We start from the raw sequence: 20946 nt of genomic DNA, 5'->3' as shown, positions 1-20946 counted from the left end.
TCAGGGTCTAGGGTGGAAGAAAAAGCTTTGAAAGGTGAGAGATGTGGAGGTCAGGTCGTCCTTGCATTGAAATTTTGCACAGGGCAGGTTTGGATTTCTAGATATGTTGTACTACAGAAAAAAACATGAAATAGTTGAGAGGATTTTAGTATAATATTTTCTTCTTAGCCTGTTTCGAGTGTTCATTATAAGTTTTTTTCAGGCCTTGTAATTACATTTAAAGATTCTCATCACCGTAACTTTTTTCCATTTGGCTTTATAGGACTGTGGGATATTAAGTAAAGGTATTAAACTTCTAAATTCCATGCTGCATTTTCACACTTACAAATCAGTCATTTTTTTGGTTATCTGAAGGCTATGTATTTAGAACTGCCAGGACCCATAATGTCTGGGTGCTCAATTATTGAATCGAGCATCTTTGTTTTTGTATTTTCCATAATTAGGTCACTCCAGAAAAATGAGGATATTTAGTGTCTTTGCATTCATGGCCCACTGCCATTTGCTGAAAGGTAAGACACCAAATCCTTTCATTACGTTCTATATTTTAAATATTTTAACCATAAGTTAAAAACTATAATAATTATTTAAGATGAATGTAATTTTTTTTTTCGTAGGAAGAACATTCTGTTTTTCTTTCTGTAGCTCATAAACCCATTGTATTGGACAAAGATATAGGCAGTATGGTCAAACTGAAAGAAGGAAAATTAACCCATTATCTATTTATCTATTACCTGTTATCCTTTTCCCAGGGATAATTACTGAAACTATCTGTAAATTTTTTGAGGAGTTTGCCATCTTCTGAAAATTGGTTGTCTTTCTCTACAGCATTTACGATCACAGTTTCCAAGGAACTGTATGTGGTGGAGTACGGCGGCAATGTGACCATGGAGTGCAAATTCCCAATAGAAAAACAGTTAAACCTGCTTGCACTAATCGTCTACTGGGAAATGGAGGATAAGAAAATTATTCAGTTTGTGAACGGGAAAGAAGACCTGCAAGTTCAGCACCGCAGCTACAGCCAGAGGGCCCGGCTGCTGAAGGACCAGCTCTTCATGGGGAAGGCGGCGCTTCACATCACAGACGTGAAGTTGCAGGATGCGGGGGTTTACTGCTGTTTGATTGGCTATGGCGGTGCTGACTACAAGCGGATTACTTTGAAAGTTCATGGTAAGGATGCATACAGGTGAAGAGGCCCAATCTTTATAAGCACTTTTCCCTCTTGGAGATCCACCTTGCTCTCCACAGTGGCAATCTGCTCATTCATTCATTCACACGCTCCTCCAATGAGCATTTCTCAAACACGTCCTCTTTGGCAGTCCCTGGAGATCCAGAGCCAGACATGGTAGGGGCATGTTCCACAGTATGTTCAGTTCTCCTAAAAATAAATTCCTGGTCTTTACGTTTTTATTATTATGATACATGTACTTGCAAACCATTCAGACACTGTGGAAGGGAATAACATGAATTACAAAAGGGTCCTCCCTTCACTGCCATCTTCCATGGCATGTCAAGATAGTAGCCACTGTTTCTGTGTCCTGCCAGGAAATTTTTTTATTCAGCTATGATTTTTTTAAATTTATTAAGTCTGCCATCATTTTCCTTCCTTTCTACCTCTCTATGTCAACTCCAAATTAATAAAAACAAACCCCACTGTGAGGTTCACATTCAAAAAGACTTGAAGTCAATCTATAAAGGCAAAAAATAATACCAAACATAAAGGAAACTATTCTTTAGAGACACTATAAACTATGGTCACTGGGCATATATTCATCTTGAAAGTCTACACTGCTGTTATCTTGGAGTGTTGTAGAGGAACTGTGAGTGTCAAATTCCCGGGTACTGACCCACAAATATGTCATCAGGTCACCTGCATTCAAAATTTTGTGTTGCCACTAGATAAGAAAAGGAAAACACCTTAGCTGATCCCCTCTACTTTCACTGTTAAGATTCATAGAATTGAGAGATGAAAGGATCCCAAGTAAGAGCAGCTAATCCAAACTCCCGAAGAACAGAAATCCCCCTAGGGGACCTTCTGCTCACATACTTTCCACAATGACACCCGGTCACTTGGACCTCCCTTCCATAGCCTTTTGAAATTATTTTCTGGTACTGAGCTAGTATCTGCCCTCTCTAGTCACAGTTCTGAGATTATCTGCCAGCTTCTTTGGTTTACATGATGACCTTTTAGTGTGTGACAAGAATCCAGTCATTACTCCTTGTTCTTTCTATTCCTGGTCTACCTACCTTCAATCTGAAGGTCAGTATTACAAGTAGAAGAAGTTTACATTCATCATAAAGGGATAAATGATCATTGTAAACTCAGTCCAAATAATACAGCAACTGGGAGAATTGCATCTATTTTTATGGCACATTACTGGGTTTCTGATTCTGGATCAATTAATGCTACTGTGGTCAAGATGTCCCTTGTCTTGGGAAGTAGATTTAATTTTCATTTTATTTTGCCATATACTTCTCCAGAACAGTGATATTTATGAAAGCAAGCTGGTGGGATCCCAGGTTGGGATTTTCAACTTTTCTTCAGCTCATCAGCATATATTACACACTGACTGTGTTTCATAACATTGAAGAAAGTGTTGATGCTTAGTCCCATGAACAGCCAACATTGCTGGATCTGGGCTGGGGAGGAAGACCATAAGCATGGCCATCAGGTGCAAGGAAGTATAGAGCGTAAGTTTCCGCTTCCAGAAGAGAGGGTCTCTCATCAACCTTTGGGGAGTATGCAGAGTGGTACAGCTGTCCTGTAACAAGGAAGAGTGTTCTTTCAGGTACTCTGGTCTCTCTAATATCCTTTGTTGATCTGTGATGTCCTTCGTTACGGCTCAACACAGTAGGAAACCTTTGGCACTGAAGGATTTTCCAAGAAGGGGTTCCTGATAGAGCAAAGCAGATGACCAGCCAGATTTGACGATCTGATTTGTTTTGTCCATTCCGTTTTATATTATAAATTACTTAATTGGCATCCTAGTCCCAGTCCATCCTGTGGTCATTTGCAAACAGGGGTCTTGGGTGTTGAGTTGAGCTACACTGAGAATAAGCCAGCCACCAAGCTTCACTTGCATTGGGGCAGTGTCACCAATGGAAACAGCCTTCTTGCATGAACTTCACAACTCAAGGAAGTACAATTCCTGAGTCACCTCTGTATGCAAATGATTTCACAGTAACACTTCTCTTCCCATCACTGCAAATATGTGGTAACACTGCTTCCCCACAGGGAGTTTACTCACCATGGGATTTTATAGGTGAAGCATTTCAAAACTGAAATGTGTTAAGACTTTAGTTTTGGATTAACTCAATTATTGTTATCACTCTGTCCCTTTCATGCTTATCAGTTTAAATATCATACTCTCAGGCATTTGACTTTCAATTAAGAATGCTGTTTTCCCTTAAACATTGAACCTAATAACAAGGAAAATGAAACACCCACTCATACTTTAAGGAACTTAAATGGGATCAGACAACTGAAAGAACAAAATTTTTGCATAGTTATCCTGATGAGGCTAATTTGTTCATATGAACGAAGGATTAACTGCTATCATTCCCCACCAACCCCATCACTCCCCAGTTCACCAGCCAGCCTTTAGATTTTTTTCTATAGTATTTTTCCCCATCTAATGTATCACATAACCTGTTCATCCTCATATAACACATAAAAATGCACCTGTGTTATTATCGCTCTCCTCTTTCTTGAATGTGTACTCCACAAAGCCAGAGATTTGGGTCTGTTTTATTCACTGCTCAATCCTTAGGAATTGGCGTGCAAGAGGAGTTTGACAAGAGCACACAAAAAATATTTGTTGAATGAATGAAATATTTCCTCAAGTAGGATAGGGCTAAAAGTTTTGAAACATGAAGAGGTTTGAAGATGTGAAAACTTATTTCCAAGTCTGTTCATGAGGCACTGCCGGTTCTTTCTGAAGACTGTTACATGAGTACATTTCAATGGTAGTAGTAAGAAGGGGAGGGGGAGCAGCTCTAGTACTTACCATAGTGGAGATTAACACTCATGTAGTACTTGTTATGTGCCAGGCCCTGTCCTAACCATTTTGTCTATACTAACTCATTTAATCCTCAAACGACTCTATGGGGTAGGGGCTCCATTATGTCTAAGATGTATGTTTTCACATTTTACTGTCTCCGTATCTAAGTGTGTCTTTCATAGACGGCATCTTAGATTCAATGATGTGTGTGCTGTTATTCTCATTTTATGGAGGAGTAAATTGAAGCCCAAAGAAGTTAAGTAATGTACCCAACTTCACTCAGCCAGTAAGTGGTAAAGGCAGGTTTTGAACTCACGTAATCTGGTTCTGAAGTATGTGTCCCTAACAACCAGATTTTACTCCCCGTATTTATACCTCCAGAGTGTGTATGAAGTGGTATATTGACTTCAAAACTACAGTGAGCTATTCTTGGTCTTGATGTGACCATTGGATTAGCACATGTGCGCTCTATGTCTAGTAAACCAGGAGTCTGCGTATGTTTTTGATAATGTACTCCATCAGTAAAGCATGTTAGCTAATATGTGTGTTTGTGTGTGTATACAGTTAGAAAGGATATACTTATGCTAATGTAAAGGATATAGCATAAGAAATTGACATTTTTAGAAGATAAAAGAAGGGGCACCTGGGTGGCTCAGTGGGTTAAAGCCTCTGCTTTCGGCTCAGGTCATGATCCCAGGGTCCTGGGATCGAGCCCCGCATCGGGCTCTCTGCTCAGCGGGGAGCCTGCTTCCCCCTCTCTCTCTGTCTGCCTCTCTGCCTACTTGTGATCTCTGTCTGTCAAATAAATAAATTTAAAATAAAATAAAATAAAAGATAAAAGAAGTTGAACATCACTAACTTCATATGGTTCAACCTAATGTATTGTACATTCTCTAAATGTATAAAGACAGAAATTTTTAAAGAATGAAATAAAAATGTAATCTTATTTTAATGCCTTGCTAATTATGATGATTCACTGTCATTAGCTAATAGTTTAAGGTGAAATTCATTGTTAACAAAGGTGGATGGTCTTGAAAAGCTTGAGTATTGGTTTTTGTTTTTAGTTTCAAGTGTACAGTTTAGGGATTCAGCACTTCATAAAACAATGAGTGCTCATCACAAGTGCCCTTCTTAATCTGCATCACCTATTTAACCCATCCCTCCACCCACTGGTAACCATCAGTTTGTTCTCTACAGTTAAGAGTCTGTTTCTTGGTTTGCCTTCTCTCTCTCTTTTTTCCCCTACACGTATTTGTTTTGTTTCTTAAATTCCAGTATGTATGAAATCATATAATATTTGTCTTTTTTTTTTTTTTTTTACTATTTCACTTAGTATTTTACTCTGTAGCTCCATCCACATCATTGCAAATAAAAAAAGAGCTCATTCTTTTTTATGACTGAGTAATATTACTGTGTGTGTTTGTGTGTGTGTGTGTGTGTGTGTGTGTTTATATATACACATACATTCCATATTTTCTTTATCCATTCATCAGTCAATGGACAGATGGGTTGTTTCCATAATTTGGATATTGTAGGAAAACAGTATGAAGGTTCCTCAAAAAGGTGAAAATAGAACTACCCTATGATCCAGCAATTACACTGCTAGGCATTTACCCAAAGGATACAAAAATACTAACCCAAAGGGTTACATGCACCCCAGTGTTCATAAGAGCATTGTCTACAAAACTTCCCTCTTCCCGTAAGACCCTCATGTGGCATACAAAGTGAGGCCCAGTGTCAATTAGTAAAGTTGATTGAGCTTAGATTATTTCTTAATTATTATGATAGAAATTTATATGTAAGTGGAAGTTCTAATATTTTCTTCCTGTATCGCAACACATGCATCCTACTTTAGAGACTAGAATAGTGGATATCTAACCAATGAGTAGAACAACTCCACTCATTTATTGGACCCTGAGAAGCATATCACATTTATACATATGCTTAGGCATAAAACAACATTCTCCTTTATTATTCTGTTAAAAATGATAAGATTAAAAAAGCTAACATTTTACCTTTAGTACTTCACCATTATCTGTGATTTTAGTCTTGTAAGCTAAATTGCCCAGAAATCAAGCCCTGTGCTGTGTGAACTAGACTCTGTTATGGTAATACTATTTCAGGAAGTATAATCAGTGGATTTAGTTTTTTGAAGGATTCTTGAACATAACAGATACAAGGTTGAGGACTCAAGTACTCATGAGAACCATTATTTATGTATTTTGAAATTATAGTTATGTTGCTTTCCAGTGCTTCTATTGGTGATTTCATTGAATTAAGACCGTAAAAACATCACATCATTATTTCAGTCTTCTTTGATTCTGGCTGTTTTGTATTAAATCCCTATAAATAGATCTTATCACAAAGCCATTGTTATACCTTTGGTAAAGGAATGGAGAGTCAAGGCTCTGTGTGGACCACTGGTGGTTACATTAAAGTATTAGGAGTAGAATAAAGATTATATGAACAGAATAATGATACATTACCATGCTTGTAATGAATAAACACGAATGAAGATCTTAGGTGATGTAAATGCATTAAATGATCTACTAAAATAGTACACTTGGTATCTTAATCCTAAAAGGGTCCCCCAAAGCAATGAGCTAAATTTTAATCAGTGACCTAAAATTTAAACTTTCTTTCTTGAGTATAATAATTATTTAAATGATTTACTCAAATAGCTAGCATAAAAAAGTTCAAAAAATAAGTATCATAAATGTGGTATTCTGCATGAGATCCTAGAATAGAAAAAGGACATTAGGGGAAAACTAGTGAAATGGAATAAAGTGTGAAGTTCAGCTAATAGTGATGTACTAACATTGGTTCCTTAGTTATGACAAATGCACCATGGTAATATAAGGTGTTAACAGTAGGGGGAATTGGGTTATAGGTAGGTGGGGGCTCTGTGCTATCTTTGCCACTTTTCTGTAAATCTAAAACTATTTTGAAGTAGAAAATAAGTTTAAACTTTAAAAAGTGTTATCCAGGAACACGTAATAGTTTCTATAATAATATCATACTGTTTTCATGCCTAATTTCTGATCCTTGACCCATAGTTGGAAGAGTGAATGGCACATGAAAATCAGATTTTCTGTTTATTAAATAAAGTCTAAGACAACCATGCTGGTCAGCTGGAGAGGTTCATGTTACCAAGACAGAATTACAACAACAAAAAGGAAATGTCCAGGAAGTAAAGTTAAGAAGAAAAGGGCTGGCCCTATGTAAAAACTATAAAGCTTTATGAGAAAGATACAAAGACTTGAGTAAATGGAAAGACATATTTTAAATTTGGATAAAAAGACTACTGGTTTAAAGATGACAATTCTCTTTAATCTGCATTTGCTTGGAGCTAATAAAAATAGCAATATGATTTTTGTAGCAAGGTAGTTGTTCCTTTGAGCTAAAACATAGCCCAGCTATGAGTGGGCGAGCTGAAGCAGGACTAGTAAGCGTTTCTCACTGCTGAAACATCTGAACATCAAGCTTATTTCTCTGAGAACCTGCCTGAATTGATACTTTTCCTAATGTAGTTGACACCAACCCACGTGTCTAGTTTTGTCCTAAGTGAAAGCCCTGACTTCTTTTTGCTCATGACCTAGCCCCATACCGCAGAATCAACCAAAGAATTTCTGTGGATCCTGTCACCTCTGAACACGAACTAATGTGTCAGGCTGAGGGTTACCCTGAGGCTGAAGTCATATGGACAAGCAGCGACCATCAAGTCCTGAGTGGCAAAACCACCATCACTAATTCCAACGGGGAAGAGAAGCTTTTCAATGTGACCAGCACGCTGAGAATCAACACAACAGCTAATGAGATTTTCTATTGCACTTTTCGAAGATCAGTTCCTGAGGAAGACAGAAACAATACTGCTAAGTTGGTCATCCCAGGTAATATTCTGAATATCTCAATTCAAATGTACCTCCTGCTGTCCTTTGGCCTCTAGCATGATGCCTTTTCATTGTAGGCATCCACCATTCATTAAATAAGTGAATGCATGTATAACACTATACTTACAAAAAACTTCCTCATCTCCATTCATCCAAGTCATGTTGTTTAATAAACATTCAGCAAATATTTACTGAATATGCCCTATGTGCCAGGCATCAGGGGCTCATAGAAGAGTAAGACACTGTTCACACTTAAACAGATAAGAAACAGGTAAGGCAATCCCATCCCATGTAAAAAATGCTTTTGTGGCTAAGGGATCTGGGGGCAGCTCACGCAGTGTCACAGGAATCCAGATCCCAGCACATCAGAGCTGCTCCTTTCTTTCCAGGGTTCCTATGATAGCCAGCAAGTGGAACATACCGCATCCATCCACCCCACCCCCAAGATAGTCTACGGCATTTCAACATAAAGCAGTCTGTCTGCTTAGAGCATGAGATACAAGGTTGTGGTCCCTGCCTAAGCTGCTCAACTCTGCATGTTTCACTTTCCCTAATTATAACAGTTATAAAAGTTATAAACTATTGGGCAAGGTTACTGTAGGGATGAGTGAGCTACAGTGTATGAATATGATTTGAGGCTCTTCCCAGCACAGACTCAATTATTTTTTTTTTTCTTAATACCCTATAGGAGTGGGTACGGTGGGATGCAGAGTCTGATGAGAGGCTGAGACCTTTGGAGAAAGTGGAGCAGGAGAGCATGATGTTAACATGAACCCAGGGGTGTTCTGAGAAGCACTTCTCAATGCCCCCCACTTCTAGTAGATGTTGCCAGTTTAGCTTCAGCTACTTCAGAAAAAACATCAAAGAACTCAGGTGGAAAATTCAACCAATAGGAAAGGGCAATAGAAGATTGTCCCATGAATGAAAAGAGGGGGAAAAGAAGTTGAGAAGCTTAAAGATGCTCTTACTGGGTTATGAGTCACTTTGGTAGGGGCTGCATTTGTGGGTTCCTGCCATTTAGAAGTTGCTTTATGACAACTTATCTGAGGGGAGACTTAGGGTAATTCACCGAAATGCCTGGGGTCTGTTTCCTCATCTATCACCAAGGATTTTTTTTTTTTTATATTGCATGACTAACTGAATTTACTTTGATATCAAAATAGATAATAAACAGGCTTTGTAAACCGTAAGCTACTAGAGAAAGGTTGACCACTGTTGTGGCTTTAAAGCTTGAATGAGGTCGTTAGGGATCATGACTAATGGAAGGACAGTTAGCAGTCTCTGAATATCATGTGCCAGGGAACCCTTTTCTTCCTTCATGGACCCACAGACAGACTGGTGGGAAGTACCCAGGATCAGATGTCCCAAGATGTTCAAACCGAGAAAGAAAAGACAGTGAGCAACGGCTCTCACCCGTGGCCACACACATGAGGAGGCAGAAGCTCTTGGGCAGTGCCAGTTGGCCTTCTTGTTCCATCTTTACCATGTACAACAGGCGCTAGCTTCTAGGTAAAAGAATGCAAGGGAGGTCACTGAGTCTCACATTTAGTCCTGAGCTCTTCACAAACATTGGCCTCACAATAAATTTATTATCATTTCCATTTTGTAGGCAGGCGAAAGGATTTGCCTGAGATCTCAAAGCTAGTGAGTGGCAGCAGAATGTAACCGCAGGCCCATCTGTCCAAAGCCTGGGCGCTTCCACTCTTCTGTGCAGCGCCCATTTTCCTATCAGCGGTATCTCACCATTCCAGCCACTCACTGGTCAGGAACTGTTTGTAACCCAAAGCTAACCGAAATTCAACTTCAAGGATGATTCTTCTCTTAACCTCTTCCCATCAAAATTTCATCTTCACTTTCTTTTCGGATTCTTTTGTTTTTCAGAACCACTTCCAGTTCCACCAAATGAGAGGACTCACTTCATGGTTCTGGGAGCTGTCCTGGTGTTTCTTGGTGTAACCCTGGCAGTCATTTTCTGTCTAAAGAGAAATGGTATCTCCTTTATTGCAGTGGTCTCCACTGTGCATATGGGGAAATGTATGGGGCAGCTCCTGTTGTCAAGGTGGCACTTATAGGCAGAGCCAGAGATGCTCAACCTTCTGTAACATGCAGCTCAGTCCCATGTAACAGGGAACTCTCCTACCCAGAATGCTAGTGATGGCCCAATTAGGAAACATGGATTTATAAAATGCTGCCTTCTTACTAGCATTCTCTTCTAGGAGCTGCTTTCGGTTATGCAAAGTGGGTTTCAGCTATGCTACCATGTGAAACTGTGTCATCTCTTACTACAGTCCTGTTCATTTCACTGTCCTGCAGCATTGCTTACATTGGAAGGTGGCAGTGAACACTTGTAGTAGCATTTCCAAGGGGGTGACAGTTGGACCATAGCTGCAGGGAAACCTGATTTGCCTTTGCAAGGTGGCACAAACACATTCCATTGTTCAATAGCAATGACAGTAAAGCCGTGCAGGATTGCTGGGTGAAGATCATGTGTATGGGGGTGAGAGGTGGGAGAATGGTATGTACAGAGGGTGAAGGAGACCAAGCATCATACAGTTTCTTTGCATCATGCAAATAACCCCAGACTTAGAGTAAGGGAGGAAAAGCTAAAATGCTTGTCAGCTTGGGTTGAATTTGAGTCTTACATTAGTTGTACTATTTTTTTTTAAGATTTTATTTATTTGACAGAGAGAGAGATCACAAGTAGCCAGAGAGGCAGGCAGAGAGAGAAAGAAGGAAGCAGGCTCCCCGCCTAGCAGAGAGCCCGATGTGGCACTCGATCCCAGGACCCTGATCATGACCTGAGCCAAAGGCAGAGGCTTAACCCACTGAGCCACTCAGGCACCCCATTAGTTGCACTATTATATTGAGCTCGTTTCTGGGCACACTAAGAAATAAAAATAGTTTTTTTTTCTGTAGAACGGTGATGCTTTTACCATAGAGTATTTTACAAGATTTCTGGCTGAGGGTATTATACAGTTTTCAAAATAATTTGCATGTGTTTATTTCTCAATTTGCCCATGGGAACAATTAAAACACAGGAAAATGAGTCTATTCAAATAATTTCCTCTCATTTTAAGATGATTTGAAGTAGACATTTCCCCAGTACTTTGAGAAGTATACCAGGGGATCCAATGATGATCTGTGTATAGAGTTATTTGAAGTCAAATAGGGAAGTGGAAGATGGAAGGGAATTCCAGTGGTGGTTGAAAAGTTCCCCACAGCCGCTTAAGAGGATGGGTGGATCTGGGAAAGTGGTGTAATTTAGTGGAGGTCAGCTATTTCTAAAGAATAGGTATTTAACAGAACTGAGACAATTATCCAGAATAGAAGGCTCAAGGTCCAATGACATGATGATCTTGAGATGGAGTAGATTAGTCCAAGGAAGTGACTCTTGCCAATTTGCATTTTGAATATTTCCCCATGGAAAGTAAATAGTCATCATTAGGAGTGGCTAGAAAACTAATGTATAATAAAGTGTCTCAGTGTGTTGTCTATCTTTGAGGGAAGGATAGAGAATTAAAGTATATCCTCCTAAAGAAAATCTAGGAGCAGGCACCTGCCTGGCTCAGTCAGAAGGCCATGCAACTCTTGGTCTTGGGGTTGTGACTTTGAGCCCTCCGTCAGCTGTAGAGATTACTAAAAAAAATAAATAAACTTTAAAAATAAATGTAGGACCAAAAGCATATGCCCTAAACTGTTGAATTGACCTCAGGCGTTGAAACCCATGGAATAAATTCAGAAGTCTACCAGATTTCCTAGGGGATTAAAAGTGTTTCATAGGAATTTGGAATTGAAATTTGAGTCACTATGTGGGATGTAGGATTGTGTTACAAGGGAATAGAAATGACTTTTTTTTCTCTCTCTCTCTCAAGGGAAAATGATGGATGTGGAAAAATGTGTCACGCAAGACAGGAACTCAAAGAAACAAAATGGTAAGAATATTAGCAGGGGTTAGAAAGTTGAAAGAAAAAGAAACAAAAATTAAAGTAATAACAAGGAGAAAGCTATAAGCCATAATCTCTCCTCACTTTAAAGAATGCTGGCTGTTGGAACTGCTGGCTCCTCTTTACCTCACAACTCACACAAGAACTCTTCCCATAGCCCGAGGAGATGTAGGGATAGCCCTGGAGTGTAGACAGGTGAGCGGCTTTGGGGATGGGGGAGGAGGCAGCTTCTCTCTGCTAGATTTATAGCTCTGCATCCTAACACCTCCCTGCAAAAGGGGACCAAGTTGACTTAAGTGGGTGAGTAAGATAGATAGATAGATGATAGATAGATAGTTAGATATCTTGAGCAGCAGACACTGTGCTAACTACTTCATATACATTGCCTTGTTTAATCTCCCCCCACAAAATCAAAGAGATAAATACTAGGATATTTCCTGTTTTATAGTAGAGAAAACAGAGGGTCAAGAAAAATATCAAATTGCCCAAGAACATACCTGGAACCCACTAGCCTGACCATAGAACTTTACTCTTAACCTATCCATTTAAATTCATTTTACCATAAATATTTCCATTTATAAAACATCAGAAAGACCTCACCCAGCTGACTGAAGAAAGTTCTATTAAAATTTCTAATTCTTTTTCATGCAATTAGAGACCAAACTTCACAACAAGCCCTAATTTAAAGTAATCTAAGTAATTTGGATGAGCCCAGGCAGGTTTCATTATGTGGTCAATTCCACTCAATTCTTTTATAAAACTAAATAGTGAATGTTGTTTGGAGAATCCTAGGGTGACCAGCCATCTCTCTTGCTTTGCCCAGAATTAAGGAGTTTCTCAGGACACGGGACTCTCAGTTTTAAAACCAGAACAAACCTGGGCAAACCAGACAGTTGGTCACCCTTTATCATATAAAGATAATTGTACATAAATACGATCTGCCTCTCTCTCATTGCGAATCTGTTCTATCATCTAGCAAGTTTGAGTTATGCCTGTCATCATCAGTCTCCAGAGATACAATTTGAAGAGACATAATCCAGCATTGAAATTCCTGATCTTAAAGCAGGGATTCTCAGGCCGTGGTTTGAGTTTGGCAGAGCGACGCATGACCAGAGCAGCGCCATGGGCCAGGCGAGCTGCAGATGCTGCAGGACTTCCAGGCCCAAGCACTCAACTGTGGAAGCTGGGAGAGAAGAGGAAGAGAACAAAGCAAGAAGGAGCAGAGGGGGTAGGCTGCAAGGTCCTTCAAAACAACTGGGAGACTCACGGGCGCCTACGGGAGAGAGAAGGGACGCTTCTGAAAGATGAGCCCCCGTGCAAATCGCCCATTGCTCATCTGAGGAAAACAGGTTGCGATTCCCTGATTTAATGGTCAGTTCCTGCAGAAGTGCCCTTTGCCTTCACTCAGTGTCTCTGCTTGTCGTCTGTGTGACTGAGAGTCCCAGTGTTGCAACAGTATTTAAGTGTGGGATTTTTATTTATTTTGAGTCTTTGGAGTCTTGTCATGTGAGTGTGGTCGTGAATGATTTCTTTTGAAGATATACTGTAGCAGAAGTTAGAATTCTGTCACAAAACTAAATTTACTGCTTAGTGAGTTGTGCTTGCTCAGTAAAATGTGTAGTATTGATGAGGTGCTACCAGGACATAGGAAGCATAGAGAGCAGACCTGTGGTTTATATAGGATATTACCTTGTTTAACCCACCAGTACTTTGGTTGACTCGAATAATCTTATTTTCAGACCCTAAGGTAAGATATGTTACCGCAGTATCTGTTCCATTTTAAACGTCAGCGTTAACAACTATGTGGCATCCTACACACAGAATCTCATTTAATGCCTAGGAGAGCTATGTTGTGGTAAGCACTGTTATCATACCCATTTCACAGCTGAGGGAGCAGAGAGCTAAAGTAACTTGCCTGAGTCAGTAAATAGCAGATCTCAGATTTCTACAACTGTCGCTCACTGTCCTTTTAGGATATAGTCTAGAGCTGTGTTTTGCTTTAAGAAATTCATTCAGCAAACATTTAGGAAGCACCCCTGTCACTAGGCCAGGCAGTAATTGAGCAAGACAAAGAACCTCTCTTTTAGGAGCTCATAGTATCACGGGGGAGACTGAAAAGGAAATTCATTATTACAGCTTAGTGCAGTAACATGACATAAGGTGTTGGAGGCCAAAGATGGCGTGAAGAGGAGAGACTAGAAAGGCTCCCTAAGGGAGGGCATGCCCTGGGCAGCCCGTCAGGGTGTTCCTTGGAAGTTGAAAATACATTTTAAAAAATATTTTATTTATTTATTTGAGAGAGGGAGACAGAGAAAGAGAGAGGATGAACAGGGGAGAGAGGCAGAGGCAGAGAGGAAAGTAGACTCCCTATTGAGCAGGGATCCCGACGTGGGGCTCAGTCCCAGGACTGTTCGATCACGACCCCAGCTGAAGACAGACACTTAACCATCTGAGCCACCCAGGCGCCCCCAAAATACATTTCAATCAAAGTGATTTTAGTTTATGAGGACAAGTCAGTATTTTTTTAAATTGTGGAAAATAACTCTTGAGCTCCTTTTCTATCATTATACATTTCAATCAAAGTGATTTTAGTTTATGAGGACAAGTCAGTATTTTTTTAAATTGTGGAAAATAACTCTTGAGCTCCTTTTCTATCATTATATTTATGTTTGATTTATTTGCCTTTGCCATGCAATCTGATGTTTATGTATATGGTGTTGTTATTGTTCAGCAGTTCTCTCTTTTTTTATTTAAGTGCTGCTAAAATTTGAATTCATACCTTTCTATGATTCAAAATGCAGAAGGTCCAAGAGGAGACAGTAAAAAGTCCTCACTCATCCGATCTTCCTAGCCACTGGTTTTCCTTTCCAGAAGCAGCTACTCTTGCCTTTTGTTCTTGTAATCTTCTGAAGATATTCGATAATATATGTAGAAACATATATAAAAGGTATATTTTTATTCACATAAATGGTAACACACTATTTACCTGCTGTGCACTTTGCTATTTTTATTTACTGTATTATTTCTCATGGGACTGTTGGAACAAATGTGAAGTTCCCAGAGGCCAGACACTATCTCTTATTTATTTCTAGATCAACTTTTCCATAGCCTGTTAGTATCTTTTATAAGACTTAATACATGCTAAATACGTACTTCATCGACGTTTGGACGACAAGCAATTGTTGACTGATTGCTCTATGACTGAGTTTGGATTTGGTTTATTTTGTGTTTCTCATAGTGAGACTGTTGAGTTCTCCAGGGTACCCTGGTCCTAAAAAGGCTGACTTTATTACTAATTCTATATGACAGAATCATGTCTGGAACTTGTGTTTTTTTCCTATCTGTGTTCTTTTGAGTAAAAACTAGACTTTGATATTGTAGTCGCAAAATGACAGGAGTGGGTGTTGTGTTGTGTTCTGTTTTGTTTTGTTTTGTTTTTCTGAAATTTCAGTAATGTACCTTGACTCCTACCTGTGCTAGAAAAGGCCATGAGCTGTGCCCGAACCCCTGAGTCCTACCAGTTCTCGTCACTACATAGATCTAAGATATTGCATTTCAAAGGCTTTGAGGTTCCCATGCCTCCCAGGAGGTCCCAGCATATTCCTGCTCTCTTGGCCATTTACCTGGATTATCGACAAAGAGAACCTTTGTTTTGCCGCCTGTCAAGGCTGAGGAAACAGAATCTCCGACAGAACTCCTTCTGTTGTCTTTTTGTTCATGTTCATCTGTACAGCATCCCTTGTTTGCATGACGATATCCTTTGTGTGAAGTGTAAGGGAGGATTCTGGGTGAACCAGAGTACACTCTATTCACTCCATTCCTAAATGTTAATGTCTCTTATGTGTTGGATTTGAAAGGCACTTTATCCCCTTGTCTTGTGTTTCACTCTAAATGGCTTGGCGGAGAGGCTATTCAGTTCTGTTTTAATTGTCACTGTTTACACCTGCATTAATTTAATAAAATACTCTTATTTATTTTATTCCTTGGTGCACCAGCCTGTCCACTGTCTTGTTTTCTAGGCTTTATAAAACCACACCCAGTGTAATGTCCCAATGGAAGAAGTTACTGGGAATATCCGCAGCTACCTCCCTAGTTCTTGACTTCATGGCTGCTGTGTATGTGGCATACTCTCAGTTCTGTGCCATGAAAAATGCTGAAAAAAATTTTTTTTCTTCGAAAGAGTGTATTGGAAACTTTCCTTCTTTCTTACTCTATAGCTTCTTTTAGAACAATACCAAGGAAAGAGTCAAAATTGTGTCGTATAAATTGAAGATCTGAGGGAGGGAGAATGAGAGAGGAGGAGTGGTCCCCGAGACAGCTCTGAGGAAACCGAGGGACTTTCCTCTCAGAGAGGACTCTTCGCAGATCAGTAAACATCGATACGCAAGCCAATGCCTATAAGGCTGGATGTATTCCAGTCTTCACATTCTGAAAAGGAAGTGAGATGTCTAGCATGAAGTCAAGGAGAGGATTGAGGCCTGGTCCAGGGTGGGGCCATAAAAAGATTTATAGTAAAAGACAAACATGAAAACATTTGTCATTCAAAGACGTATAGGACTTTAAATGGCTAAGTCAGCAAGCTCACTTTAAAGAGACCTGTGATCATTTCTCTGAATCAGACACTCAAAAGATGATAATAACTATTCCTAAGAATACAGTTGGATTCTAGATGTTTTTAAAGAAAGACTCTGAGTATCTCTGTAGAAAAGATGATGGCATGATATTTATGCCAGCTGCTGGAATCAAAGCAATAAAAATAAATGCTGGCAGCAGAATATCTCACCTTTCTGACAAGTCTTCCTGGCTGACTCTGGTGGCCATGGTTCTGGCTGGAATTCTGTGACATTGGAGGGGTGGGGGCCCATATTACAGGAAGAGAAGCCTGAAAATGAACTGTAGGCTTTCATTAAAGTTTTATTCCAGTCCTTTTTACAAGCATGCAACTCTCTGTTGCAAGGGGGTCAAATATATTTTTATCTAAATATTTTAGAAAACACATAAATTATTACTATTTTAAAAGTTAGAATTCAAAATTAACTTTTGCACTGTTGCTATTGCTGGCCAAATTTGTGAAGACAGATACATTCTATTTTTATATTTTTTCCCTGCTCCAGGTCCCGAGTTTCAAGGAAATTAATATAATAAGCCAAGTTATCCTTATTATAATTATTTCCAGAATTATTTATATTTTAAAAGAAATTAAAGTTTGAAGAAATTTTGAACAGTTGTTAGTGGTGGGGTTTTATCATTGATAGTTGTGACAATCCCTATTTATTGAGCATGTACTCCATGCTAGACATTGGGATTACATATATTCTCTCATTTAATGCGATGGGCTTGTGATGAGATACACCAAGCAATACTTTTTATTGTAATTCTTGCTGATTATTTACTTATATCTTTCCCTCAACAGAAAAACACAAAATAGCCATTTAAAAGTCATATTTATAAGACTTTGACATAATTTCGAATAGAGAGTAAGTGGCCAAATTGGTTGAAATGCACACTTCTTTGTTATTAATTATCGTGAAGCTGTCATATTTTGGCTCCATTTTCCACTGACTTATGAACGTATTGCACATTCCGTAGTATATAGAAAAGTGGAATTGGATTGTCTGGAGGTTCAGAATATCCATCTCCATTCCAAGAAACCAATACACACAGATTCCTGACCTCCACACCAGTGTGGCCTCCTTGGATCTCTTGTAGAGAAGAAGAGTCAAAGCTGGGGAGATGGGCAGCAGTCTGTTGTGTAGAGTGAAATCATGCCCAGGCCTCAGGATTCAGTCCCTCATCAGAGCCTTTCAGGCTTGGTGGCAAACCCGGGGATGATTGGGGCGGGGAGGGGAGGTTAGAAATGGTAACACCGTCTTCACTGCAAAAGGGACACCTAATATAAGGCTAGGTCTAAGACAATAGGTGGCAGCATCTGAGTTGAAGGGGAGGTAAAAACAAGTAAATGTCTAATCTTGCATAATCTCCGTCCTGGAAACCAGCCAAAGAATTGCACACTCTCAAATTCAGTGCTTTGCGATCACTGGGGTGACTACAATGGTGGTGAAATTGAGTTAGGACAGTGTGCCAAGTGCCTACGTTTTGGGAGAGGAAAATTCTCAAGATAAAGAAGTAAATGGGTTTACCAGAAGGCTTTGGCAAGTTTCAACATATTAATCTGATTTTTTTTTCATGTATTCCCCTCTACCTCTGCTTTCCTTTGTAACCTAAGAGTTGATATCCCTTCCCCAGCCTGCAAAGCTGAGACACTGAAAGTATCTGAAATTCCACTCATATTTTCCACAGTTCCATTACAAACATCTCAATGGGTCTCAGTTCCTCATTGGACAACTTCTACAGGCCAGGCATTCACAAGGCATTGCGGAGTCAAAGATATTAAATGTGGCTGATGTCATTATGGAGCTTACTGTCTAACTGAAAACATGATACATATATTCAAGAAAAATTAAGTAATAATTCAAGTGCTAGAGAATATGAGAGTTTAAGGAATTATCTCAGGAGAGTGAGAGCAGAGGACAGCAAATGTTATAATGTAGGGGAAGGAGGAAATCCCAGGTGCTAGGAGACTCACCAACGAGGCCAGAGTCAGCTTGGACCTTGAAGAGTGGAGAAGATGCTTACCTCTGATGGTGTGTGTTTTTAGTCCATGCAGGCTTGTATAACAAAATACCACAGAGCACGTGACTTACAAATGACAAATTTATTTCTGACCTTTCTAGGGACTGGGAAGTCCAAGCTCAAGGTGCCAGTATGGTTGTATTCTGGTCAGGATCCTCCTTCTAGTTTGTAACTGGCACCTTCTCGCTGTGCCCTCACATGGCAAAAGGGATAAGGGATCTCTGTGGGGTCTCTTTCATATGAACACTACTAACATTCATGAGAGCTTTGCCCTCAGAGCCTAAGAACCTTCCAAAGGCCCCGTCATCTTAATGGCATCATCTTTGGGGGTTAGGATTTTAGCATGTGGACTTGAGGGGAGGGACACGAACATTCAGACCATACCATGTGGAGAGCAGTTTTTAAAATTTTTATTTACTTATTTATTTATTTTATTTATATACACGATTAATGTAATGACAGAAGAAAATCTGTGATCCCTTACATTTTAGTGGGAATGTAAATTGGTGCAACCTCTGAAAAGGATAATTTGGCAATATCTGTCAAAATTATACATGACCCAGGAATTCAACTTACAGAAATTTACCCTACAGTTATATTCTCATACGTAAAAAATGACGTATGTGTAAGGATTTTCACTGCAGCTTTGTTTATAGTAGCAAAACACTGGAAATAACCCAAATGTCCATCAATAGGGAACTGGTTGAATGAATGGGGTGGCAGAATCCAAACAAGAGAATACTATATTCGACAGCCACATAAACAGATAAGGGACTTCTTTCAGTACTGATATGAAACAGATCTCTGAGGTACATTTATTGCTAAAAAAAAAAGAAGGTAGAGAAGAGCACAATATGCTCACTTTGCATGTTATATTAATAATGTATACAACATTAATACTGTGGACACTTTGCTTGCTTTGTACTTCATATATATACTATATACACTTAATTTGTATATTATGTACACTATGTATCCTTCCAGATAAAAATTTTGCATTTTTTGAAAGGAAAAAAATGTAGGTACACATTTGCTTATATATGCAAAAATGTATATCTGAAAGGTGCATAAGAAGCTTTTTTTTTTCATAAGCTTTTTTGAAAAGATATTATTTATTTATTTGAGAGAGAACACAAGTGGGAGTGGCATATTGGGTTCCTAGGGGGAGACTTACTGGTAGGACCTTTTGACTTTTTTCTTTTTTTTTTAAGATTTTATTTATTTATTTGACACAGAGATAGAGATTACAAGTAGGCAGAGAGGTAAGTGGAGAGAGAGAGGGAAGCAGGCTCCCTGCTGGGCAGAGAGCCCAATGCGGGACTCGATCCCAGGACCCTGAGATCATGACCTGAGCCGAAGGCAGAGGCTTAACCCACTGAGCCACCCAGGCGCCCCACCTTTTGGCTTTTAAATCCTCTGAACATATTACCTGTTCCAGATAAATTATAATTTTCAAAGTCTGAGCTCAATTATTTGCCTTGCAGGAACTGGAAATGATAACTCATTAATGTGTAAGACCATTAATGCGTAAGACCAAATATAACAGAGGTGAGGGAGTTTAAACAACTAAATTCAACCACTTCTGGATTTTTAATCTAGACTTGAACTCAACTGGACTGAATTATTTTCTTTCATTTACTTCTTCCCTATTTTCCACTGATTTCATTCCCATTATAGCTCCGAGTATGGAGAAGCGTGATCAGTTTATTTATGGATTCTGATTTACACGGTGTGGATCTGGATCCACATGGTGATAAATGATACTATTATTAAAAATGAATAAACCAAATCAATCCCTTTTTTATGGTGCCATAGACATGAAATATGCTTCCATAGATACGAAATAACGAAAACATATAGATCTTGTGGAAATTTGCAAGAATGATCCTAACATATGTATCCAGTCTGAGAACTGAGTTCTAACCCAAGTGAAGTTTTTGCATAACTGCAAGGTGAAAGTTTTGGCCAGCATTTGGGGGGTTATTGGTGACTATCAAAATCCCCCAAAGTTGGGCTTCCCCTTTCAACATCTTAGCTTCTCCATGGGAAGATTTGGCTATCCGCCCAAAGATCAAGCAGCCGGTCTTTGACAAGACACAAAAGCTGTTTTCACCTCAATGCTCTGCAGTTGTGAAAAATGAAAAAAAAAAACAAAAAACAAAACAAGATCACAAAGAAGTTACTCAATAGACAACAAAATTTACATAAGTGAAACTGATTAGAAGAACTTTTTTTGCTGTGAGAGTTAAAATGCCCCATCAAGCCAGAATAATGAAAAAACTGATATCAGCAACAACACATGACTGACAGTAGCCTCTCTCTATCAACCAGTTTTCTTAGCAAGGTTGAAATAAGTTATAAATGCTAACATGTAAGAGAGCAAACAAAATGGTCTCTTTCTAGGATACTGAAGAAGCTGGCAGACTTTAAAACTGGACTAAAAGGCGTCTAGGAGAAAACTGAAAAACAGGGACAAAAACA

At 39.2% G+C, this 20946-nt stretch overlaps 1 protein-coding gene across 1 annotated transcript; it reads left to right on the top strand.

Moving 5' to 3' along the window:
* Positions 1-457: 457 nt before the first annotated feature.
* On the top strand, positions 458-12867 carry CD274 (CD274 molecule; the record flags this gene model as incomplete). Its single annotated transcript, XM_080820759.1, has 6 exons — positions 458-509; positions 826-1167; positions 7598-7888; positions 9770-9877; positions 11761-11820; positions 12845-12867. 6 exons carry the CDS (start codon positions 458-460, stop codon positions 12865-12867), a joined length of 876 nt encoding a protein of 291 aa, XP_080676885.1.
* Positions 12868-20946: the final 8079 nt, after the last annotated feature.

The sequence above is a fragment of the Martes martes genome (genome assembly GCF_963455335.1).
Source record: "Martes martes genome assembly, chromosome: 12".
Classification (NCBI taxonomy): domain Eukaryota; kingdom Metazoa; phylum Chordata; class Mammalia; order Carnivora; family Mustelidae; genus Martes; species Martes martes.
This window is presented reverse-complemented; position numbering and strand designations above follow the sequence as displayed.